Source organism: Alternaria burnsii (genome assembly GCF_013036055.1).
Source record: "Alternaria burnsii strain CBS107.38 chromosome Unknown 731, whole genome shotgun sequence".
NCBI lineage: Eukaryota > Fungi > Ascomycota > Dothideomycetes > Pleosporales > Pleosporaceae > Alternaria > Alternaria burnsii.
The window spans coordinates 955,930-980,708 of NW_024066115.1; the positions used below are offsets into that span (position 1 = coordinate 955,930).

Genomic DNA, 24,779 nt, shown 5'->3' on the forward strand with positions numbered 1-24,779 from the left:
TCACAGAGAGGCCACGATTTGGCTTATCTCGAGTGGTATCCACCGTCTCACTGATGTCGTATTCTGCTCGAATTGGACCGGCAAGGTTGTAGGTTTGGTGGGTGTGGCAATCTCTTTTGTTTCCTTCTTGTGTTCGTTGGGCCGTTCCCTACTCAAAGTACCACTTATCCACTTTCTAAAAGCGAGAGGATGTTCTAGTCCATAGGACACATGTTTTGTTGCTGATCTACGAAGTAGCTCATTCATTCTCAATTGCGCTCTCTTACCAGAACTGAGACCCTAATAGTATACACAAACATCTTCGTCACCATCTCAACAAGAAGGTAACAACGTATACTCCTAGGACAGACTGTTCGTGATATATCTCTAGGTACACGTCATTAAGAGAAAACAAGTTTTTTCTTTGAGCACCTATAGATAGGAACATCAGCCACCTCGTAAGGAATCTGCTAAGATAGATCCTTTTACTCACATCATTTGGAACACCTTGCTTGCCGTCGCGTATGTCACATAATGACAAAAAAAAAAGAATTGTTTGGGGAAACCTCTGCGTTCTATTGCAGTCATGTTATCGCATATGGTGTATCTATACCGGCAAATTTGCGATACCCAACACCAAACATCCGATATAGTACTCGATTAAATAAACAAAACCATCTACTCGTTGTCACTCTCTTCCTCGTCGTCATCATCCATCTCCAGGTCTTCGTCGCTTAGACCGTCAAGATCAACCTCCTCTTCTTCCTCCTCTTCGTCATCATCCTCCGCGGCAAATACATCACCGTTACTCTTCTCGTGCTTTTCAGATTCCTTCCTCTTCCTGTCCTCCGTTTTCCTTGCTTCCTCGAGCAACTTTTGCTTCTGCTCTCTGCTCTTCCTTTGCCCTGCCACAAATGCACCTAGTGGGCTCTTGTCCCATTCTACATCCTTCAAAAAGCTTTCCACGCCTGCACGGTTGTTGGGCGCAAACTCGACCTTGTTGCGCTTCTCTTCAACCCATCGAGAGTTTGCTTCTAGCTTCTGGACAAGGAGTGCGATAAGCGAGGATACCTTGGTGTTCTTGTTTCCGCTGCTCTTCTTGGTGATCGCCTTCACCCATCGCTTGAGCATAACAATGACGGGGAGTGCGAGTTCAGGGAAAGCAATGTTCTTGGTCCAAAGGATGAAGAATTCGGCCAGAAGCTCGGCGACCTGCTCACCGATGCCGTCTTGGTAGATGCGCGTTCGGAGGAAGGCTTTTGATGCGCGGATACTGATGCTGAAGTCGAGAGCTTTCAGCGTGCTGGGCTTTGGGGGCTTCTTCATCTCTGCGGAGTTGAGGACTTCGACCAGGGCAGGCGCCAAGGGTATGTAGGTCGATGTCGCTTGGGCGATACGAAGGAGCGATCGGATGAGCTGGAAACGGAGAGGGAAGTATTGCGACGTCGGAATAAGGCGCATGGCACCTAACGTGACCTGAACAACAGGATATATGAGGGGTCGTAGAGGTGATGGCTTTCCAGCCTCTGCTTCCCTGAGCGATTCGCAATGCATTGAAATGACTCTTGACCAGAAGTCTAGCGAGTGAATGTACTGCCAGTTGTATACGGTCTTGTATGAGTCCTTTGTCTTGTTGGTGATGCTTGTGCGCAGATGTATCGCGAGTTGGCGGATGAAGCCAAAGCCGGTGGTGTAGCCGACGGTAGGATCGATGCCCCAAAGCTCAGCCGCGGTGTTCTTCATCAGGTTGATTCCCTGGATGTTGTGGATTGTGGTATTCCTTGCACTCTTGACAAGACCTTGGTAAACCTGCTTCAAGACAGCCTCGCGAATACTTGGGTCTGCGATGACGACGAGTCTTCGCAGTACCAAGAAAGCCGACACTCTTGTTCCGTCATTGTTGGCGCTGTCGGACCAGACCGACGCGACCGACCGAATAACCTCACGTACAACCTTCTTAAAGGATAGAATGTATGGGAGCATGTTGGAGAGCGAGTCTAGTGTCATCTGTAGGGTCTTGGAATCGGACAGGTTCTCAAGGAGGTGATGTATCGAGACGGTATGCGACTTGAGGAGGGGCGTGAGGGTGCGGAACTTCTTTGAGTCGGTAGGAACGCGACTGTGGTTGTTAGTGGCCATAGGGAAGGATTGCTGTGGGTTACTTACATCCTGCCGCCAGCGCTCTCCTTGACAGGCAAGTGATGTTGGAGTACCTTGGGTACTAAGTGAAGAGTTGTCACTTGCACTTGGTGGTAGACTGTGTGCTGTCAGTCTCGTGTCATGTATAGAAAGTGGGCTGCATACCATCTGGGTCGGTAATGGAGTACTTGTATGTTTTGGAGCTCTCCGAGTCGTTCATGTGTGATGCAGCGCGGAAGGCCAGAACCACCTCCTTCATGGCGCGCAGGGAATGTTTTGATTCCATGGAGGCTTTCCATTTTTGGACCGTCTTCAGGTTGAGCTCATTGCCCGAATCTTGGTCGTCGTCGTCGTCGTCGTCGTCGTCGTCGTCGTCGTCGTCGTCGTCGTCGTCGTCGTCGTCTTCAACAGCGGCTTTCTGCTTCTTTCTCGGAGTGGTCTCGTCTTCACTAGCGGACAGGGCGTCAATCTCTGCAAGATCGGCGTCTTCGGCAAAGTCCAAGAGTTCCGCGTCGTTCTCCTTGAGGTACTTGTAGAACTCGGGGTCCTTCTCTGCCAAACCAGCAAGCTGCTCCTTGTGTGTGTCGACATCGTCAGCCGAGTCGCTGTCGGAGCCAGACTCGTCTGAGGCTTGGTCGGCATCCTCGTCGACTGGTGTGCGTTTGCGCTTGCCCGTCTTTGGCTTGGTCGACTTCTTCTTCATCTCGGGGATCTGGAAGCCGCCCTGGAAGAATTGGTCCATGGACATGTCGCCCAGCTTGTCGTCTTTGGCGCCATTCGTCTTTGGCTTCTTCGCAGCTTCTTCGTCTAGGTCGGCGGCCTTTTCGTTGTCTCTGGCCTTGCGCTCCCTCTTCTTGGCGTCCATCTGCTTCCTCTGCTTGACTTTGGCGACATCCTTGCGGCGCTTGATGACGTCGCCGAGCTTGTCCTTTTGGAACTTCTTGGTCGCCTTGGACACGGGCATCTCGGCGGGCTCTGGCGTCTCGTGGTAGTCGGGCGAGTGGTGTTGACGGAGCGTGCAGCTGGTGGTTGAAAAACTTGGGCCTCGAAAAAGTTCCAGCGCTAAGGACCCTGCAATCACTAGCGCCTTCCCCACGCGGTGGATGGAGGCATGCTTGATTGAGCTGTCCAAAGATTGCCTTGGTCCAACCATCCAGAATGTCTTATGGCGGCAGGCAGCTGGCCTACGCGCCGACGCCCTACATGCCGCGCTCCAATCTCTCCGCGACCATCAACCTTGACGAGGTATGACGCGCCCAGCCCACGCCCGATGCGCATGCTCACCGTGGCTCTAGGAAGTCAAACTGTCTGCAACCAATGCAGAGCGCGACTTGAACGACTCGCTGGCCGAGATCTACAGCATCATCATCACGCTCGATGCCATAGAGAAGGCCTACCTGAAGGACTCCATCGCCGAAGCCGACTACACCGAGACATGCAACCGGTTGATGAAGCAGTACAAGTCCAATCTTGCCAATGAGACAGTCGCGCAAGCATTTGGCACTCTGGACCAGTTTGCGAAGGAGTGGCAGGTACGTAATGGCACGTCGAGCTGCTTCCCTCTGCACTATGCTGATACGGCTGCAGATGGAATGTCCCCGAGCCATCGAGCGACTACGCGTTGGCATACCCGCGACTATCGAACAAGGTCCATCGAGACCAACTCAGGGAGGCGACTTTGCTGATGCGACGCTCGTCGTCAACGCGACCGAGACTTTCATCACTCTGCTCGATGCCATCAAGATTGGGCTGGTAGAGAAGGACACACTGCATCCTCTGCTTGTCGAGATCATACAAGCTGTCAACAAGGTCACGGACGTCGATTTCGAGAGCAAAGGCAAGATTGTGCAGTGGTTGATTACCCTGAACCAGATGCGGGCGGCTGAGAAGTTGAGCGACGAGCAGGCGCGCGAGTTCCAATTTGACATGGACTCGGCCTACTATGGCTTCAAGACAACCCTGAAGAAGGCTTAGAGGATTGGCAACATGTCTCTTTGTATTCTCGTGTATGCGCTGCTCGTGGTGCCTTGACTTTAGCCCCGCCATGGCTAGCCCGGGCCCACGTTGGACCTTGGTGAGTACCGCCGCCCCGCCTACCAACAATTTTCCCGCGCCTTCGCCATAGTCGGTCCAACATGGCCATGCTAGACGGTATACACACGCGCCTTGCATCAATCTGTCTTGGTGCTAAATCCGCATGCAGTCCTCGACCTACCCCAGCTTTACACCAAGCCCTCCGCAGAGGCCCTCCTCGACACGCTCGCGCTCCTCACCACCGGTCCGCGGTCATGGGAATACACAAGCACGAGTGATGAAGCCGGTAATCGAGTGGATTCTGGTGAGCCTGTTGTCCACGTCAACCCAGAGGGCGTCACACGATATCTCACTACCATCATCAGTAGCGGTTTACAATGGATTCAAGACGATGAGGTCAAGGAGCGCATCTGGGATCAGGCCAGCGCCCGGCTGAGCGAGCGCTCCGGTCGATCTGCCATGAGCACCATGTCTCGCACATTCCAAATCCCTACCGCCTCTGAATCGTTCGAGCTCAAGATTCACGAGCCTGCTATGACAGGCGACGATCTAGGCCTGAAGACATGGGCTGCTTCATACATGCTTGCTAAGCGCCTCAAGAGCTTCAACCTCGTGCTGCCAGATACACATGAGAGGTTACAGGTCCTGGAGCTTGGGTCTGGTACCGGTTTAGTAGGATTAGCAATGGCCGGCCTTGGCGCAGACGTTGTTCTGACAGACCTACCCAGCATTTGCCCGAACCTGGCCTACAATGCGCAGCAGAATCGAGAAATTGTCAGTCTCAATGGTGGAGCAGTCCGCACAGCTGTGCTTGACTGGACACATCCCACTCACTGTGAACCTTTGCCAAACGTCAACGGTACTGGCGACAATCTAGTCATTCCTGCAAAATTCCCCTTAATCTTGGCCGCAGATTCACTATACTCTCCACATCACCCACGCATGTTAGTTGATACCATTGCCGCTTGGCTTTCTCCGGACAACGACGCTAGAGTAATCATCGAGTTTCCATACAGAGACTGTTACTTGCCCGAGATCAAGGACTTCCGTCGCCGGATGCTTGAGCTCGGCTTAGAGATATTGGAAGAGGGAGAGGAGAGGGGACGGGATGACTGGGGACCGTCAGAGACAAGCGAAGATCCAGATGATGAAGCGCTCGTGACTTGTTGGTGGTCATGTTGGAAAAGGCAAATTTCAAGGGCCAGCTGAGAGATGCTATCAACATTGCCGCACATTACCCTCCTAGAAGAACCGGCGAGGTTAAGCTAAGGCAAAATGGCAAGGTGCCCCCACGAACCGCATGACCCGCGATTTGGTTTGGTCATTCGCATAACCACGGCGCTCAATAGCGACCTCGGAGCAATGCCGAGATATCCACACGAACTTTCCAAGAACAGTGATGCAAGCGCCGGATAATTTTAACGGATAATTTCACTGCTTCCAGACTCCCGCCTTTCGGTGGAGGGGCACTCCTAACCAGGGCGGGATAGCTTGCCGCGAGCTACCAGGATCCACCATTTCCTTCGTCATTAGCATCTCACTTGCGCGCGGGTTTTGAGAATTGACTTTCACTTCTTTCTTCATATACAGTTGCCCGGAACATTGTTGCGAGTAAATCTATAATCTTTTCAATACCTCATGATGGCGACACAAACAGCGACCCAGAAGGTAAAGCCATAATGCCCCACCATCAACCCCTCCATACATGCTTTACCTTGAAAACATCACAACAAATGGTCTTGACGCGTCGATTATATACACCAGTAACTAACAAACTTTCAGAACCCTTCTTTCATCCTCCAAGCCAAGGACAAGCTCACCTACGAAGACCGACCAATTCCCGAACTCCCCTCTCCATACGATGTCATCATCAGACCACGATGGACCGGTATCTGCGGTTCGGATGTGCACTACTGGGTTGAAGGGCGCATCGGTCACTTTGTAGTTGAGAAGCCCATGGTTCTCGGCCACGAATCAGCTGGTGTCGTACACAAAGTTGGCGACAAGGTCAAGAGCCTAAAAGTTGGTGACGAGGTTGCTATGGAGCCCGGTGTGCCTTGCCGCCGTTGCGTACGATGCAAAGATGGAAAATACAATCTTTGCCCTGACATGGCCTTTGCTGCCACACCCCCATACGATGGCACACTCGCGCGGTATTACACACTGCCAGAGGACTTCTGCTACAAACTTCCCGAGAACATGAGCATGGAGGAGGGTGCGCTTATCGAGCCTACCGCTGTCGCTGTACACATCACAAGGCAAGCTGCGATCAAGCCCGGAGACTCGGTCGTAGTATTCGGTGCAGGTCCCGTCGGTTTGCTGTGCTGCGCTGTCGCAAAGGCATACGGCGCAAAGAAGATTGTGACTGTAGACATCAACGACGAACGCCTCAACTTTGCACTCAAGTATGCCGCAAACGCAAGCTTCAAGAGCCAAAGAGTGAGCGCACAAGGAAACGCCGAGAATTTGATCAAGGAATGTGATTTGGGTTCGGGCGCAGATGTCATTATCGATGCGTCGGGTGCTGAGCCCTGTATTCAAACCGCCATCCACGCGCTACGCATGGGCGGAACATATGTTCAGGTACGTTTCTGTCTGCTCGTCCATCTTCAATAAAACGATACTAATCAAAAACTAACAGGGTGGCATGGGCAAACCCGACATCAACTTTCCCATCATGGCCATGTGCACCAAGGAACTCAATGTCAAGGGCTCCTTCCGTTACGGCTCAGGCGACTATCAAACCGCTATTGACCTAGTGGCTAGCGGACGCATCTCAGTCAAGGAACTCATCACCGGTAAGGTCAAGTTCGACGAGGCGGAGAAGGCGTTTGCAGATGTCAAGGGTGGCAAGGGCATCAAGATATTGATCGAAGGCCCTGCTGAGCAGTAACCCCCTTCTCTTTTTGGATGCTTTAGTCGTAGTGGTTCAGGGGATTTTCTTTGAAGGTTTTTGTCAAAGGGTATCATACCCGGTGGTGTGCATTGGTGCTGGGGCACAGAGCAGGGAGGTTGTGTAGGAAATATCGTAGGACCGCTAGACGAATCTGAGGTCATGTCATCATCAAATCCACTTTAAGCCTCACGAAAAGTGCATGTAGTGTGATAGCGATGTCGCTTATTCTAGCTATTGAAATTATGGCTTCGCTGTTCCCGGGGTAAGACAAGAAGAGGGCTAGTAAGAACCCAGGCCCTGAGGCGCAAGCTGTTAGAGGGCTGTTAGAGGGCCGTTAGGCCAAGGCACGAAGACGGCTGAGCGAAGTAGCAGAAAGTGGGGATGGAGATGGGGATCAAACGAGGGGTTGCCTCAGGTCTCTTAGTAGCATAGCACGTAAAACTTCGACTCTAGAGAATGAATGCATGGGATGTTAGACGAACAGATTTCAAGCATAGTTGTCATAAATGTCTCTTTGGGTTGTTCTTGATTTGTTCATTTGATTTGGGTTTCGTTCGTTTGATATAGTTGGTTGATATCGTAAGGTGGTGATGTTGCTCTTCTTTGACGCTAGGAATGAGCGCCCTCCGCTCGTAGGCGGTTCGGGAAAAATACAATCGCTAAATCAGGGTCTGCCAGAGAGATGGTGCGTACGTCGTCTACGTGGACATGGTACATGGTAATGCGAGAAATGCGTTGGTGGGTATAGTTTGTGTGAAGCGAAGGGGTTCTTTGTTGCTACAGTGGCCGAACTATGCGGTCATCTTGCGTGCTGTGGAGCCGCGCTTGGGTAGAGTCCATGGCTCGGGACAAACAATCTGTTTTGACGTTAGCCAGAGAATTCATTGAACAGTTGAAAGGCAAATTTGCATACCTCGCCTTCGCTAAATGCCCAGAAGTACGCTCCCATGCCGATGATGTAGTAGAGTCCCGAGTTGGTGCCTTGGTAGATCAGAAGGGCACATAGTGCACTCAGTGGGTAGACAATCAGGCGGGCTTCAATTGAACGATGTAGTCCGGTGCCTGCGAGCAGCGGTAGTGGCCATTCCCAAGCGAGACCGATGAAGCCGAGGATGATGTTGATGATTTGTAGTACGGGCACAGGCTTGACAGCACCATCGAGGTTCTTGGTGAGGAAATCCCAGAAGATCTTGGGCCAGAAGAAGCATTCAAGTGCAGCTCCTATTTGATCTAGTTGTAGAATTAGTACTGTTGCTAAGATTATGACTTACACGCAGCAGCCGTGAGGATGACTAGGCGCGCCCAGTGGTTCTTGATTAACTTGCCCATTGTCGAAGATTAAAAAGAAAGGATACGAGCAATAAACCGAGCCCGCGGTCGTATAAGAAAGGGAAAATAAAATAGAAAAACGTGAAGAAAGAAAGTAAACGGAGAATGTCCCTTCGACTACCAGTAGCCTCAACGACAGATGAGCATCGACTTTGGTTGGGTGTGGCAGGGCGGGTTTTGTTATAGTAATGCCTTGTTCGCAGCGGCGGTTCGCAGGCGGTGCGAAAACGGCAAGGCTTCTTTGTGGTCAGGCACGGGCAGTACGAGTGGAGTTGATAGTGGACAGGTATTATGGATGGCTGAGGCGTAGGCGAGTATCAGGCGTGTTAGGTGTTCAGGCAGCGTGGTGTTGCCGTTGAGCTTCGCGACGTGAGGTGTGTCAGTACGTCGGGAGCGACAGCGGATGTCGACCGCAATTGTAGAGACAGTTTATGCGCCAGGGCTTGCATCTCAACCCTTGTAGCTCTCGCTCGGCGAGCGCTGGGGTCGAAGATGGTGCCCTCGCAGCCGCTTGACCCGCTTCGCCAATGATTGTGCGTGTGTAACGCTTGATTGGCTAGCTGCTGTGATGCTGCATGCGACGCCAGCCTCTCTGCAGCCATGGTGCCAGCATCCTGGATCGCGCCGCCATTTTAGTCTATCCTATGAACGGTTGATGCTCACCCGCTTGGCACAGGTAGTGTAGCGTGGGCGGAGCTAGGCGTGTGAATCTTTGCATTCACGTGGCTAATGGCGAAAGCAAGCTGCCATTGTTGAAGACTTGATGACTGTTCTACGGCTTGGACATTACTCGATGGTCATACCGCCATTTTCTCGATAGTGGTGATTAGGTCGTTGATGATTTGAAAAGCGCGCTCTGCGCAAACCGGTCTGCCATGTCTGTATCGCCGCGCAAACGTGTGCCGTGAATTCTGCTCCTCGAGTAGGTTGTTCTCCACAGCTATCGCCATGTGCGGCACGGCAGTACTCGAAGAATCCGTCCCGACGGATGCCTGAGTCCCGGTTTCTGTTATGTGCCTCAGGTTATCGAACCGCGAACCTGGCGCATGACGATCAGTCATCTGCATGGAAGATGGTATCGAAGGCCCCTCCTGGTTACTCAGGCACGCTCATCAAACAACATCATACGACAAAGTTTACTTCAGATGCACCTCGTGGCTTTCAATGCCGTCACGGTGGGGTTTGGCAGCCATGGCAGACGTTGAGACAAACAAAGTGGTACGATACTCGTTCGGTATCAGTTCGTCGTGCCAGTGAAGCTTTTCACAGGGCCCTGTCGGAGAATTGCTTGTGGTTAACGAGGCGTCGATCAGAGTCCATGTGCGATTGTGTGTAGAACAATGGCCTGATGTTGTTTTCTGCACGTGTACTTTGATCCATCGTCGAGCAAAAGGAATGTGCTGCTACCAGACGTGTTTACGCCGTTTCCCAATAGGGAGAACCACGATATTCCATCGCGGAGCCTTGGAATCATAGAAGCATACTTGCCTACAAATCAGCCAGTCTGGCCCTTCACCATCACTCAGCATCGCAGCCATTTGCTCTCTCATCACATCGCCCAGAACCACTTCTTCTCGGCTTTCTTCGCACTGCACACCGCTTCTCACATCACGGCCCTAAGGTGGGACTAATGAGAATTGATACTCAAAATCGGCCATCCACGAGGCCGGCAATTCGCATGTTGCCGTTCGTCCAGCCGTGTTCGATGGAGACGGTCCCAAAATAGAGGCGAGATCTTGTACACCTGCAGCCCAGCACAGCGCAGTAGCGGGCTCAAACTTTGTGGGGGTACTCGAGCGCTTCGAGACAGTCGTCCATTGGCTGCACGCGCCACGCCAATGTTCGCCCGTTAGATTTGGTGCTACCAACCACAAGCACAGAGTGCCTTCAACAGCAATGAATTCAAGCCTCGGCGCCTCTAACGCGAAAGCCACGGCAGGCTCATACCATGATTTTTCTCGCGTCTTCGGTGCCGTCTTCTGCGCAAGGGGCGGTAGTTTAGGAGCAAATCCGCCACCCAGACAAGTACCTGCAAACGACTGTCCTCGCCGACTGCCTACCACAGTCATATTACCAGCCTCTGCAGTCTAATCTAACGATATTTACGAAGCGAATTCCACTTTCAGCGATTCATTGAGATACCCGGCCTGAATTCTCTACTTCTCGGACACGGCTTCCAACGTACATCGTTTCAGCACGTCCCCGCCTACGCCTTGTACACCCCATCAGAACTTTTGAGCTCATCTGTCATCTGTACCCCTCAAAGAACACCGTCCGAAACCTTGCTACGACGGCTCAGGCTCATCTGTCAGATCGTATCCAAGTCTAAGGTTTGACAGTTGCAGATCGTACAAGTTGCAGCATTCTAGGGTTGTCTCCGTTTTTACCAGCAGCCTCACCAACACCAACCCCCAATAAACCCATTAGCGAAACGGTCTTCGCTTCGCCGCATACCGGCATAGACTGAACTGCGCATTGTCCAAGATCAATCGTCCATCTTGAGGCCCCGAACATACCACCGTCCTTGCAAGGAAAACATGGTTCTGTGCCTGGCGCTTCAAGTCTGAGACGCTCTTCACACACTAGCTGCTTGCGCATAGCCGCAAGCCCCTCTACCAACTTCAATACCCCAAATCCAGTCCTTAGGCTCATTCAGGTTTGGCGCCACTTGAATTCCTCTGCATCACTGCTCTTCCTGGTCATCTCTTCAGTCATCCATCTTAACGCACTTGGTATACGGCAGACTCGTGGGGCATCGGTTTGAGCCACTTCCGTACCGAACAGGGCCTGTCGGTTTCAGCACAGCGTGCCGCTCTACCCAGGTTTCCACGGCTTTTACCACCTGATCTGCGCACATTGACTCGGCTTGTTCCAAGGCTTGACATAATAATACCCTTGGTGCCCGGCGGCCTTGGATCGTCCTCCACATCCGCACGCTCTCTCCCTACATCACTCCCTTCGTCCCGGGACACCGACATTCTTTTCTTCACTTCGTATCTGGCTGGCCGGGTCGAACTTCGACTGGATCGTTTATTTCCTGGTTGAGGTTCGCTTATACCACGCGTATACTCTTTAATCCTTCTCATAATAACCGTTGAACGGCACACCCAACACAGACTTTGGACGAAACATAAACCGGTTACCGCAAAAGATACTCCATCATGGGAGCAGGCGGAGGCACATCGTTCGCTAGGCTCTTTACGCCACAAAAGATAGCCTTTCATTTCTTCTTCTGGGGATTTCATTGGGCCCTTTTCGGTATAGGATGGTAGGAAGGTTGTGCCTGTATTGTTGATCCTATTTACTGACTTAATGCAGGTGGAAACAACAGGGAGATGCACGTTTGGCGCCACTGAATGCCCTTCAGTACTCAGTATGGGTATCTCGGGGTGCAGGTCTTGTTCTGTCTGTTGACACAATGGTTATCGTCATGCCTATGTGCAGAAATATCCTCCGGTGGCTCCGCCCGAAAGTGCGCGTGCTGCCACTTGACGAGTCCCAATGGTTTCACCGCCAAGTCGCCTACGCTATGCTGTTCTTCACTATCCTCCACGTGGCGGCGCATTATGTCAAGTGAGTCGACAGTGACCTTATCGAAACTTTCGACATGTACTGACAAGCATAGCTTCTTCAATGTTGAACGTGTGCAGGTCCGCCCTCAGATCGCGCTACAAATCCACTACGCCGAGGCTGGTGGTATCACAGGGCACATTATGTTATTATGCATGCTTCTGATCTATACTACAGCGCACCACAGGATCCGACAGCAGTCATTCGAGACGTTCTGGTACACGCATCACTTGTTCATTCCGTTTCTACTCGGCATGTACACGCACGCAACCAGCTGTTTCGTCCGTGACACTGTCCCAGCTTTCTCTCCCTTCGATAGCGACAATTTCTGGACTCACTGCATTGGTTACGAGGGTTGGCGATGGGAGCTCGTTGGTGGCGGCCTCTACTTCTTCGACCGTTTGTACCGAGAGATTCGTTGCAGACGCCAGACACAGATCGTCAAAGTTGTGCGCCACCCATACGGTAAGCAAAACACCACAATCAGCAAACCCAAAAGAACGCAGCTAACAATGTTCAGATGCTGTCGAGATCCAATTCACGAAGCCCAGCATGAAGTACAAGCCAGGACAGTGGCTCTTCCTGAATTGTCCTGATGTCAGTTACCACCAGTGGCATCCATTCACCATCACTTCCTGCCCCAACGACCCGTATATTTCTGTTCACGTACGTCAAGTCGGTGACTTCACCCGCGCTCTCGCCGATGCCCTTGGTGCCGGTCAATCGCAATCAAAGCTCTACGACGAGCTCGACCCTATGGGCATGTACGAGATCGCTCTTCAGCACGGCCAAAAGATGCCTGCTCTACGTATCGATGGGCCTTACGGAGCTCCCGCAGAAGACGTCTTCGAGAACGAAGTCGCAGTTCTTATTGGCACCGGTATTGGTGTCACACCATGGGCCTCGATTCTCAAATCTATCTACCACCTCCGCCTCAGCCCGAACCCTCCTAAGCGTCTCCGTCGCGTCGAGTTCATCTGGGTCTGCAAAGACACGTCGTCATTCGAATGGTTCCAGACCTTGCTTTCATCGCTCGAAGCTCAATCTCTCGGTGGTGCGGATGGAGACCAATTCCTGCGGATCCACACATATCTCACACAGAAGATGGATGTTAACACTGCGCAAAATATCGTGCTTAACTCAGTGGGCACTGACAAGGACCCACTCACCGAACTCAAATCCCGCACCAACTTTGGACGTCCAGACTTCCAGCGCCTGTTCTGCGGTATGCGAGATGGTATTCTGGACCGCACATACATGAACGGATTAGAAAGCACTCTACGCACAGAGGTTGGTGTTTATTTCTGTGGTCCCAACGTTGCGGCTAGGGATATTAAGAAGGCATGCAAGCAGGCAGCATGCCAAGAGGTCAACTTCAAGTTCTGGAAGGAGCATTTCTAAGCGAACCAAGACATGTACTGATACGAAGAATTGGATAGGCGTATTGAGGTTGTGTGTTACGATTAGCCTTCAGAGTAGCCGTCTACGGATGCACTCATTTTTATGTGTCTCTATCCACAAATGCGGATTCAAACAAAGAATTATTTTCGAATCCTTTATTGTACTCGAATTGATGTTGATATGAAACTTGGTGTATATGTTGGGCTGACAACACCTAATGGATATCGTGATGCATGTTGAGACGGTATGGAGACGAATATTATTACGAATGTCTCAGCAGATTCCAATGAGAACCATCGAACCATTCTCAGTCCACTCTGATATCCTTCAATCAACCCTCTTGCACTCATGCACACCTCTATTCGCCTCGCCTCCCTACAGCCTCGCCTCGGTATCTGGTCCTTCCGACCCAGCGCATGATGAAACACGAAGCATGCACACATCCTCATCAAGTCAGCTTAATTATTGCGTCAATTCTCCACGTACCAAGTCCATATTGGCAAGCAAATGACGAATGCTCAGGCCCAAAAGGTCAGAAAATAGAGCGGTGCGACAATGGGTCGTTGGGATGAAGGACGAAGAATCGCAAAGGCGTAAGGCCGCCTGTCTCAAGCCGATTCGTGTAGGCGCGCGCGACCTCCGCTGTCTAAGGTCGATGCTTTACCACTAATTTTTCGAACATGTCCACGTTGACGTAGATTATGGGTTTTGTTCTGTATATAGCCATCGATAGCGCGATTCGCGTTCTAACATCGCCACAAATTGCGGCGCAGCCTTCCAGCACGAACACGTGTCGATGGGAACAGGGACGGCTCGTCTGATGTGCATACGGCGCAGTTAGCTCTATAGGCTGTGGTGGCTCTATGCGTCTTGCTGATCGATGGACAAGGTACGCCTTGAGATCAACGAAGATGAGATCTGTAGGTGACGTTCCGAGGTCTGCGCGACGCTGTGTTGCGCGTCCGATTTCTTCACGAGCGACACACGACTCGGCAAAAGCGAACAAGAATGTCGGACGATATGCTTGCGCAAACGTGACATATTAGTCCTTCCATCGCTCCTGCGTTGCAGTCCAACGGATGGATCTAGACCTCTCAATCGGTCAAATGCCGACCAGCTTCCACGTTCGTAGTCGGTCACGAGCCGAGACTCCGACAATTTCCAAGCCTAATCCACTCAACACCACGTCTCCAACATCGTGAAATCTGTCTTCGTGACCTAGGCTCAGGGTTCGGTGTAGGCTGCGCTACCGTATGCAGTATAGTTGCAGTTGGTACGCGCAGCCTGCAGCTGGACCCCTTCTACGCTTTCGCACGGAACTGCCTGACTCGGAAGCCGGTACTGCGCTTGCGTTGCGGACTTACACGCACTCCCATTCGTGGAAAGTTGTTTTCTGGAGGCGGTGTGTGGGGTTGGTCCTTTTCGGGGGTGACGTTTGAATGAATGGAGGTATTATTCACAAATGCCCCGCACCAATTGTGAAGGAGCGGAAGGGTAAAGTCTGGGTAGCAGCGGTAGCTAGATTGATAACTGCAGGCAGAAAAGAAGGGCCGCGGTAAAGAAGTTTAAGACCAGGTGATCTATTGACCTGGATGTCCCCCATTTGTTTACCTTTTGGTTTTCAATCGGACCTTCCTTCCTTCCCTGCTTTATAGTTCTCTTTCGTTCGTTCAATGGCATCTCTTCCCCTCTTCCACAGCTGGGCGTCGGAGATCAAAAACGCACTCAACATCGAAGAGAAACCTAAGATGAACGGCACAAGCACTGAGGCTGCGCCAGCAGCGGTAAACGGCGTCAGCAAGTCGAATGGCACTGATGTCAAGTTCTCAACCAAGGCGAACATTGGTGTTTACACGAACCCCGCGCACGATCTTTGGGTCGCGGAGGCGGAACCGAGTTTGGAGGAAGTGCAAAGAGGTGGAGACCTGAAGCCAGGAGAGGTTCTTCTCAATGTCAAGAGCACCGGTATCTGCGGTAGTGACATCCACTTCTGGCATGCTGTATGTTCTGATTTTTCTGCCTGGAAACAGGGCGCGGATAGAGCATTGGCATGTGCTAACAACATTCTCAGGGTTGCATTGGTCCTATGATAGTCGAGGACACTCACGTCCTGGGTCACGAATCCGCCGGCACAGTTATGGCCTGCCACCCCTCAGTAACAAACCTCAAGCCTGGCGACCGTGTAGCCATCGAACCCAACATCATCTGCGGTGAATGCGAGCCGTGCCTTACAGGTCGCTACAACGGCTGCGAGCGCGTACAGTTCCTCTCCACTCCTCCCGTCACCGGTCTTTTGCGTCGTTACCTCAAGCATCCAGCAATGTGGTGCCACAAGCTCCCCGACAGCATGACTTTCGAGGACGGCGCCATGCTTGAGCCTCTCTCCGTGGCCCTCGCAGGAATGGACCGTGCAAACGTCCGCCTTGGTGACCCAGTTATCGTTTGTGGCGCTGGTCCGATCGGTCTTGTAACTCTTCTCTGCTGCCAAGCAGCAGGCGCGACTCCCATTGTCATAACCGACATTGATCAAGGCCGTCTTGACTTTGCCAAATCGCTAGTCCCAGGCGTTCTTACCCACAAAGTGGAATTCAGCCACTCACCCACCGACTTCCAAGATGCCATCCTCAAACTCACAGATGGTGTTGAGCCCTCGCATGCCATGGAGTGCACTGGTGTTGAAAGTTCCATCAACGCTTGTATTCAGACTGTAAAGTTTGGCGGCAAGGTCTTCGTTATCGGTGTCGGCAAGAACGAGATGAAGATTCCTTTCATGAGATTGAGTACCCGGGAGGTAGATCTGCAGTTCCAGTACCGATACTGCAACACATGGCCCAAGGCCATCCGGTTATACAAGAGCGGTGTCATTGATCTGAGCAAGCTTGTCACTCATAGGTTCAAGTTGGAGGATGCGGTTGAGGCATTCAAGACCGCTGCGGATCCCAAGACTGGTTGCATCAAGGTGCAGATCCAGAGCTTGGATTAGATGTTTCTGGCGTTGTGTGACATAGATTCTTTATGATATTTATGACTAAGATGCGATGATGATGGGGCGGCAGGTCCGAGGGTGTTTTCAGCATTTAGATATATGGCGTTTTTGAGAGAGCTCTTATATGCTCAGCAATATCTCGCAAGATTGAGAACTTGAAGAGTGTCCGTGCCTTTTTGTATTTTGCTCATCTCTACTGCGACTCAGTCCAATGATGCCCAGCTACCCATTCGTGTAGTCATGTAAAGTCACCGGTTTACCTTGTACCATACAGACGATCTTACCTGAGACGCTCGCAACAACTCCGCCGCCCGGCCCTTTTTCTGTCTAAGAGGACCTGCTTATTCAGCCTGACTATTTCAACATGATATGAATCTGTAAATACACGCGTAAATCGTTCTAGACTTGGTGCGAGGAACATGGCAATGCCATCGAACTCTACAGTTGTGGTGGGTAGCGAGGAATCAGATGTGGCGTTCGGCGCCGAGGTGGTGGAGAGAATGCGGAGCATAGAGCCGGAGGTGTGGATCTGCAAGCACCAGTGTCAGTGTCGACGTAATGGATGAAGGGATGTTAAGAAGAAAAAAAGTACGTACTTCCTGGTATTGTACAACACCATGTCGCTTTGTTTCAAGGACCTACTTTCGGCGCCTGTATTCCTTTCCAATGCTCGTAGAATTGCCTGGAAGCTAGGTTACGGTTACGCAGTATGTATGTGAGCATCTGTGTAGGTCCTTTTCCTACCCGGTGCGTCATCGCTGTGGTGATGTCTTAAGCGTCTTGGGCATCTAGCCCCACGAGGCCATCAATCTGCCTCGTACATGTATGCTTTCATGACAGCATGTTACGGAAATATGGGCGCTGTAAGCGCAGCGTGGCCGACTTTGACGTTCGATGCCTGACATGTGTGCCTGCGCTTCCTGTTGGCATGGTTGCGACGGCTGTGTGGAAGTACAGTACCTAGATATGGTCGTGAATCTTGGTTTGTGTCGCTCGGCAGATTACATAACCGCCCATGGATGTCTACAACTCTGTTGCGATCTCTGCAATGGCTACATGTGGACGCCTGTAGTGTTAGACCAGGTTCCATAAGGCTGACGCGTGGTCGATCGAGTCGAAGGATACGCGACGCGACTGGGCTGGGAAACTATGACGACGTGAAGTCGCACATACACAGACTAACACTCCAACATGGCTCAGCCCCCACAACCGTTCGCTCCTCCTACCTGCCTTGTGTGTCCTGTATATCCACCTCCTTTCGCGAGCAAGAAGATGCATGGACACCGTTCACAACGTTTCTCCCCTCCAGCGCTCCATGTGCAAGGACAGGCGAGCCAGGGGCCCGGTCCGCCATAGTAGCAACGACCAATGAATTACAGCAAGCAATCTATTCCGTTCTTGCCATAATTGCGTGAGAAAACAGGGCCTACAGGTCGCTTGGAATTGACCCCTGGATCTTCATGTATGCGCATCCAATACTTTATGGCTAGGTTGGTTTTTGATAAGATTACTTGTCTGCTATTCCTCTCCAACATGTTCATCCTTCCTCACCTTCCAGCATCTGAAAATGCTGCTACTGACTGTCTTCGCCTTATGTTGTGCGATGATCGTGCAGGCTCGCTCACATCTTGGACGCACTGCCAAGGTCGTCGATGCGAGGCAGTTCACCAATGAGACGACCTATGATTTTGTCATCGTCGGCGGTGGTATTGCAGGGCTTACCATTGCAGATCGCTTGACGGAGAATCCAGATGGTAGATCACACCCAATCTCCAAGATGTTCAAGTTAACTTTTAGCGACAGTTACTGTACTAGTAATCGAATATGGCCCTTTCGACTTGAAAGAGGACGGCGTCATGATCCCTGGCGCATATTTCCCAGTACCGTACCTCTGGCTACCATTGATGAGTACACCACAAACCGCGCTTAATAATGCGTCGTTCGGTGTGCCATGTGGTAGAGTTGTGGGTGGTGGGTCTGTAGTCAATGCGATGTTCTTCCATCGATCGGATGCTGAGCTTTACAACGCTTGGGAGGAGCTGGGGGCCACTGGCTGGGGTTGGTTCGATCTGCTTCCATATTTCAAGAAGGTATATGGTCTCCTGGGCCTCGAAACATGACGCTAACCTGAATCAGAGTGAGACCTTTACAGCACCAGATGCAGAATATGCAGCAAGTCATAACATTACATGGAATCTCGCCATCCATGGCTCTGGTGGCCCTGTGCAAGCCAGTCATGCTCCGTACGACTACCCAGGAAGTGGTGAGCCAGCGTTGATCAGCTTTAGTTACTAAGATCTGACTGCCGGTATAGCCAATAAGTACAATGGAGCACTAAATTTGGGTATCCAGCCGAATTTGGATCCCAACGGTGGCCGCGCCCAAGGCGTATTCCGCCTTCTTCGCTCTATCGATCCTAAAATACAGACGCGTTCTTCAGCTCGCATCAACCGCTACGATAGGGATGCTGTAAGACCGAACTATCACATCCTTCCGAATACAGCAGTATCGCGTGTGGTTTTCGAAAATCTCACCGCTATAGGTGTTGACCATATTAGCACTTCCGATGATACGAAAGGTACTGTCCAAGCAAGCAAAGAAGTCATTATAGCTGCTGGAAGCGTACATACACCACAGATACTGCAACTCTCTGGGATTGGTGACCCAGCTCATCTCAAGAATCTCGGTATCAAGTCAATCTCCCAGCTTCCTGGCGTCGGTCGCAACCTGCAGGATCATCTAGTTCTGAAAGTGAATTACAATTGTACGTAGCCAATTACGAGTTTGAGAAGATAGAAGTACTGATCGATCCAGACACGTCCAACCACGTTCCAAACGGTGGATCCTTGCAGTCTAACGCTACATATGCCATGGAGCAACGCATTCTCTATAACACAGGGAAGCCGAGCGCATACGACCTTACTGGTACAACTGGCAATCTAATCATTCAACTGCCTCTTTCGAACTTCACAAACGCTTCTGTATCAATCATGTCTAAAGCGGCTTCAATATCTCCTGCCGATATACTAGGCAAAGATATCAACCCATCCATACTCGCTGGTTACGAGAAACAGCGTGCCATCATAACCAAGGGTATCAACACGGAGGCTGTGGGTGGCTTGTCATGGAACACTGGACCAGAGACAAGTATCTACATGACGCGTCCTTTTAGCCGTGGATCTATCAAGATAAAATCTACTAACGTTCTCGATGCCCCACTCATTGACTATGGCGCAATCACCGATTCAACCGATCTTGATATTCTGTATGCCATCTATATGAAAAATCGGGAACTTATGGCCACACCTGATCTTGCTGTCCTTGGTCCTATCGAGACAGCACCCGCGCCAGGCATTGAAAACGAAGGCGACATCAAAGAGAGTATCAAAGCAGCATTGGAGCCAAGTAACGCGCATCAATGTTGTACGGCCGCTATGATGGCAAGGAAAGACGGTGGTGTTGTCGACCCGCAAAACAGAGTCTATGGAACACGCAAGATTAGCGTAGTAGACGCGAGCACGTGGCCTCTTGTCGCTGGTGGTGGGCCACAGGCTAGTGTATATGCTGGGGCAGAGAAGGTAAGATACCGATAGGAGATTATATGACAGCCATCTTTGCTAACGGCATTTAGGCTGCAGATTTGATCAAAGAGCGTCACGGATTACTCTGATGTTCGTTTCTCGACCTTGATCATTGGTTTCGTAAGCCGACGCATGGACACTGGAGACGCCGTCGGATTTTGCGGTGTTATCGCACTTCACCATCTTACAAGCGTCAATCTCACTCCGAAGCTTAACTTCGTTGCCAAGTTATGTGCAACTTCATTTATAGTTTCCAAGTGGTTTATCATATGTAGAATTACCAATCAATAAACAGGGAGTGAGCTAAGAGCAATAGTACAAGAACATTCGCGTTGCGGTTACTCACTTCGCGAAGGACCGAGTGGTACACGAGCGCTGAAATGGATATTCTAAACTTGTTCCATGTTCAGGAGATGATTGCTGTTGTCACGGGCGGAGGTACAGGTATCGTATCTCCATATGATCTTGTTCTGATTCGAGTTCTCACTGCAGTCCTTAACAAACCACGATTCTAGTCGCACCGCTAATATTGCGCCCAGGTATTGGTCTTATGATAGCCCAAGCTCTCGCATCTGCAGGCGCTTCCAAAGTATACATTCTGGGTCGCCGCAAAGACAAACTCGAACTCGCAGCTGCACAGCATGAAAGCCTTATCCCACTGCAATGCGACATAACATCGAAAGAATCACTACAAGCCGCCGTTGATATCATCGCTAAAGATTTCGGATTCATCAATCTACTTGTCGCAAATTCTGGTATTCTAGGTCCAACATCAAGCTTCGTGCCAGGTCTCGGCGTCCAAGAATTGCGAAAGAACATATTCGAAGACACAGCCATGGAGGAATTTTCACAGACATTCCATGTCAACACAACTGCGACATACTTCAGCATGTTCGCTTTCCTTGAGTTATTGGATGCAGGGAACCAGAACGCACTGGCTGGTGGCTTTGGTAAGCCACTTAGAGAAGGCAGCAAGGTACCGAGTATACAGTCACAAATCATCATCATATCTAGCGTTGGCGCTTTTTTGCGTGAGTGGCAGTGCGCGCCGGCATACGCAGGGAGCAAAGCAGCCATCATACACATGGTCAAACACGCTAGCACGGGACTTGCACCGCACGGTATTCGGATTAACGCTTTGGCACCTGGATGCACGTCTTCCAAATCTCCCAACTCTATAGACTTGCCGCTGATTAGATATACTAGTCTTTCCCTCAGAAATGGCCAATACTATTATTGAGAGCAGAGATCCCAGTACGGAGAGCGTCGACGATCCGAACTTTATCCCCGCACGTCGGTTTGGGGGAGAAGAGGAAATGAGTGGAACAATATTGTATCTTGCGAGTCGGGCGGGCAGCTTTTGTAATGGACTGATACTTGCTAATGACGGAGGGAGGTTGGGTGTTACGATGAGCACTTACTGAACACAAGAGAAGAGACAAGTGTCTGTTTGGAGTAGGCTTATCGTACATATATGGATTGATAGCGTACGCGCCCTGGATGTGACGCCATATTCGCTATTTTTCTATCATTATACCGATCGTGACTGAGCGGTGTGGCCTTTTTTCCTGAATAAGAGATATCTGATGCTGAACGGGAAAGGAGCAGTGTATAGGACGAAGGAAGACAAGGCTGAGCGAAAGCCTTCACCCCCAACACCCTAGCGTCCGCTAGCGGCAAGTGATCTTAGTGGAGGAGCACGACCCACCCTTCAGGTGCTCGTTTGTCCTCCACAACCCGAAACCAGACCAACGTCACAGCCTTCGATACCACAAGCCATCTTCTAGCTTGCTGCTCATTACCTTTGTACACCAGCCCATCACCGGCATCTCTTCTCCATTCACATACAATCATGCCGCCCATGCCGCCCATCGGCCCCTTTCCTCATCCATTACCGCTCTCACACAGCGCACATGCGATTTATCCAACATGATCCCTGAGCGTGCGGTGTGCATGTGGAGCCCATACTACGCTCTTTCCTGCACATCTCGTGTGACACCTGCTGACCGGCATTGTGCTTCTGTGTGTGCAGACTTGTGTAACGTGGACAAGGTGGTACACCTGTATCTGCCCTGCAGCAGGGTCCAGATGCAGCGGAGACCCGTTTCTGAAACGCGTTTGTCTACTGCGTTTGGTGCAGAAGATGAGGGCGGTGTGTATTCTGGCGTGTACCGGGACGAGGCAGAGAGCGTATTGCTAAAGAAAACTTTGTGGTCTACTCTCCGTGAGGAGCTGTGTGTATCCTATCCGGGAGTCCTGCAGGGAGATCTCTGAAGTCGGTGACATGCAAACTAGGCTCGAGCAAATGTATCTGCCAGCAAGGTAGGGGTAGCCTGTCAAAATATGGTAATACAGCTGAGGCAGAAGCCTCAGAGAAGCGAGGATGCACATACTCTCTTCAAATGACATGAGAGGTGCTTAGCAACGCGTGTCAAGCTGTGGCAGCATCTTACCCACTTTGTAAGGTAGAGCCATAGGGTTAAATTTCGTTACGATTATCATTATTCGTCCTCGACTCCTCTTGTGCTAATCAGTACAAAGTATCCAGTACATGACCGGCTATGTTTTTGTGGTGTCGCATGCGCCGCAATCGTATACATACTGAGCTTCGATGTGTCTCCCTAAAGTGAGAGAATGTGAATCTGATAAGGATGCGGGATGTGCTTAAAGAGTGGCCCTGGCGTTTTGTCTTGGTCAAAAGACATGATACTGATGTTGGTATACAATAAAACACATTAACTGCCCGTGCGATAAAGTATTGTGTCGTAGCCCGGCGATGACACATAAAGTGATATGATATAGAACAGTGTGACAAACATATCGCGTTACAATGCAGTATCATATAAGCAGTACAGAAAGACGAGCCAAATTCAGCCGAGGAAGGCTTGCCGTTCGGCGAGAACAACATCGAAAGTCAAATGTGACTGGGCCAAGAAATATGCTCATGGAAGTTGCAAAGCGCTTGGTAATCCGAGTTCCGAGTCCAGGATGCGTGAAGGTGATGCGCGGGGGACTCAAACTCTCCTGGGAGAATGCGGTCCTTGTAAGATCTTGTACATTGACATATCGTCAAGCCGTTTTGAGTACGCCAGGTTGCTCATGAAAGGTATGTGTAACGCAGTAAAGACGGGATGAACGGGCTGACGGATGGAGATTAACCGGTCAGGCAACCAGGTACGAGTATCTCAGTAAGTGCTATTGAGGCTCCCCATGGAAGTGCGATGGAGCTGCACGTTCCGGCTTTGGTATGACTCGTGATGCAAGCTGCGATTTCCAGGTGAGCTCTGCAACTGAGAGTGGTTGAGAGGCGTATAGTGATGACCGCTCACGAGTGCGCAATCGCTCGCAGACTCACCACTTAATGAGTTTCGCTTTGATGGAGAACTGGGGCTATAGCTGTATAGATTCGTCTGGGAACTTGGTCGTGCCATCTGACGACTTTCGCGTACATAAGAGTAGTTTGTAGCTGGCGCTGGTGCACTCATCGCATCGAGGAGACCAGACGTGCTGAAGTTGAGCTCCAGATGGGATGCAGTGGTTGTTGTTATTGTGTCATCAGCAGTGGATGTTGTGTTCGGCAGATAGCCTATTCTACTCTCCGCATTGTCTGGCACGACTGGGGATATCGCTTGCGTAAAAGCATCTGCCGGTATGGCCGCGGATGAATTTGTGTGATTTTCAATGTCGTTGGCCCAGGGTAGTGAAGGTTTCGCGAATGAGGCCCTACTGTCCACAGCAGAGGTGCCGATTGCCTGAGCAGAGCGAAGACGAGCATCCTGCATCTGGTCTACAACATTACGATTGGTCTGTGCTGGGCTGGGCTGCGGCATCGGGAGTTGCCTCCGAGGTACACTGGATTCTAGAGGAAGGGATCGTTGCGTACGGGCCTTCTCGGGTAACGACAAATGCAGAGACGACAGCCCGGTATTGAGCGGGGATATATCCGAAGACGTAGCTAGTCGATGGTTTGTATGAGGGAAATGCAAGCCCTGGTCGAAGTATGTGCCGCCCTGTTGGATAGCCTTTGTCGTCGGCTGAGTCCAGCGAAATGAAGGTGAATATATGCTTGTGTTTGCTACTGCTGTAGACTGAGATATGTATGCCTGAGATTGCTCAAGACTGTAAGTGTCAACTGGCGACGTGTCATCGGAATAAGGTATGGTCCAATTAGACGAGCACATTGGCTTTGTGTCGAGCTGCTGGTATTGCTGAGCCGATATCGGGCGTTGATAAAGAGCGCTGTTGCTTCCTGTAGAGTAAACGGACATCATGTTGTGCGCACTAGCCATGCCACTGGCCATACCACTAAGGCTATAAGCCATGTTCCTGTCATCTATCACCTTATGAACAGCGTCGGATCCCACCTGACAGACTTAGCACATATACGCAATGTAATCGTCTGACGTACTCTGTGAAATTGGCAATGCGTTGGATCTACCCCGGCCTGTCGACAGTTTGCACAACCAGTGCCATTTCCAGGATCACCGCTGCATCGGATCTTTCTCTTGCGGCACCGTGCGCACTGGATCGAATGTCAGTAAAACTTTGACAAGAAGGGAGGTGATTGTGTCTCTCGGCCCTGCAGGAACGTATCGACTGAGCTCGAAGCACTCATTATCTTACCGCTACAGCAATGCGACGTCTCGCTGGCCCGGTTCCCATCAAAGAATCTTCCATGCTAGCTCGGCTGTGCATACCGCCTATAGGATAACCGCGCGGGTTTTCTCTCGTGCTGTGAGATAGCGCTAGGGGAGCATTACGTTCGTAGGTGTAGTTCGGGTATGATAGGCTGTGAGACAAACAGCGTCTTGAGGTGTCGTACTCCATGACTGACATATTGGCGAATCAATTGTATGTTAGTCTT

General features: G+C 51.0%; 6 protein-coding genes across 6 annotated transcripts; 3 read left to right on the forward strand and 3 right to left on the reverse strand.

Annotated features, from left to right (window-relative positions):
- Positions 1-657: 657 nt before the first annotated feature.
- Positions 658-3,139, reverse strand: GT037_006978 (nucleolar complex protein 2; the record flags this gene model as incomplete). Its single annotated transcript, XM_038932025.1, has 3 exons — positions 658-2,098; positions 2,146-2,236; positions 2,284-3,139. Coding segments are annotated over 3 exons (2,388 nt in total), but the record flags the coding sequence as incomplete, so codon positions are not given.
- A 137-nt stretch (positions 3,140-3,276) lies between these two features.
- On the forward strand, positions 3,277-4,092 carry GT037_006979 (vacuolar protein sorting-associated protein 28; the record flags this gene model as incomplete). Its single annotated transcript, XM_038932026.1, has 3 exons — positions 3,277-3,363; positions 3,414-3,650; positions 3,706-4,092. The coding sequence occupies 3 exons, from the start codon at positions 3,277-3,279 to the stop codon at positions 4,090-4,092; spliced, it is 711 nt and encodes a 236-aa protein (XP_038785498.1).
- A 34-nt stretch (positions 4,093-4,126) lies between these two features.
- GT037_006980 (d-xylulose reductase a) lies at positions 4,127-16,331 on the forward strand (the record flags this gene model as incomplete). The annotated part of the gene is made up of 10 exons (XM_038932027.1): positions 4,127-4,192; positions 4,267-5,310; positions 5,935-6,735; positions 6,794-7,041; positions 11,529-11,645; positions 11,696-11,950; positions 12,003-12,412; positions 12,468-13,237; positions 15,004-15,348; positions 15,420-16,331. 10 exons carry the CDS (start codon positions 4,127-4,129, stop codon positions 16,329-16,331), a joined length of 4,968 nt encoding a protein of 1,655 aa, XP_038785499.1.
- On the reverse strand, positions 7,840-8,377 carry GT037_006981 (uncharacterized protein; the record flags this gene model as incomplete). Its single annotated transcript, XM_038932028.1, has 3 exons — positions 7,840-7,905; positions 7,962-8,278; positions 8,320-8,377. The coding sequence occupies 3 exons, from the start codon at positions 8,375-8,377 to the stop codon at positions 7,840-7,842; spliced, it is 441 nt and encodes a 146-aa protein (XP_038785500.1).
- Positions 16,332-17,525: 1,194 nt separating the features above from the next.
- Positions 17,526-21,339, forward strand: GT037_006982 (choline dehydrogenase; the record flags this gene model as incomplete). Its single annotated transcript, XM_038932029.1, has 10 exons — positions 17,526-17,567; positions 17,893-18,088; positions 18,138-18,424; positions 18,471-18,597; positions 18,649-19,098; positions 19,149-19,912; positions 20,191-20,213; positions 20,271-20,359; positions 20,455-20,865; positions 21,308-21,339. 10 exons carry the CDS (start codon positions 17,526-17,528, stop codon positions 21,337-21,339), a joined length of 2,421 nt encoding a protein of 806 aa, XP_038785501.1.
- A 1,761-nt stretch (positions 21,340-23,100) lies between these two features.
- On the reverse strand, positions 23,101-24,742 carry GT037_006983 (uncharacterized protein; the record flags this gene model as incomplete). Its single annotated transcript, XM_038932030.1, has 3 exons — positions 23,101-24,279; positions 24,324-24,437; positions 24,539-24,742. 3 exons carry the CDS (start codon positions 24,740-24,742, stop codon positions 23,101-23,103), a joined length of 1,497 nt encoding a protein of 498 aa, XP_038785502.1.
- Positions 24,743-24,779: the final 37 nt, after the last annotated feature.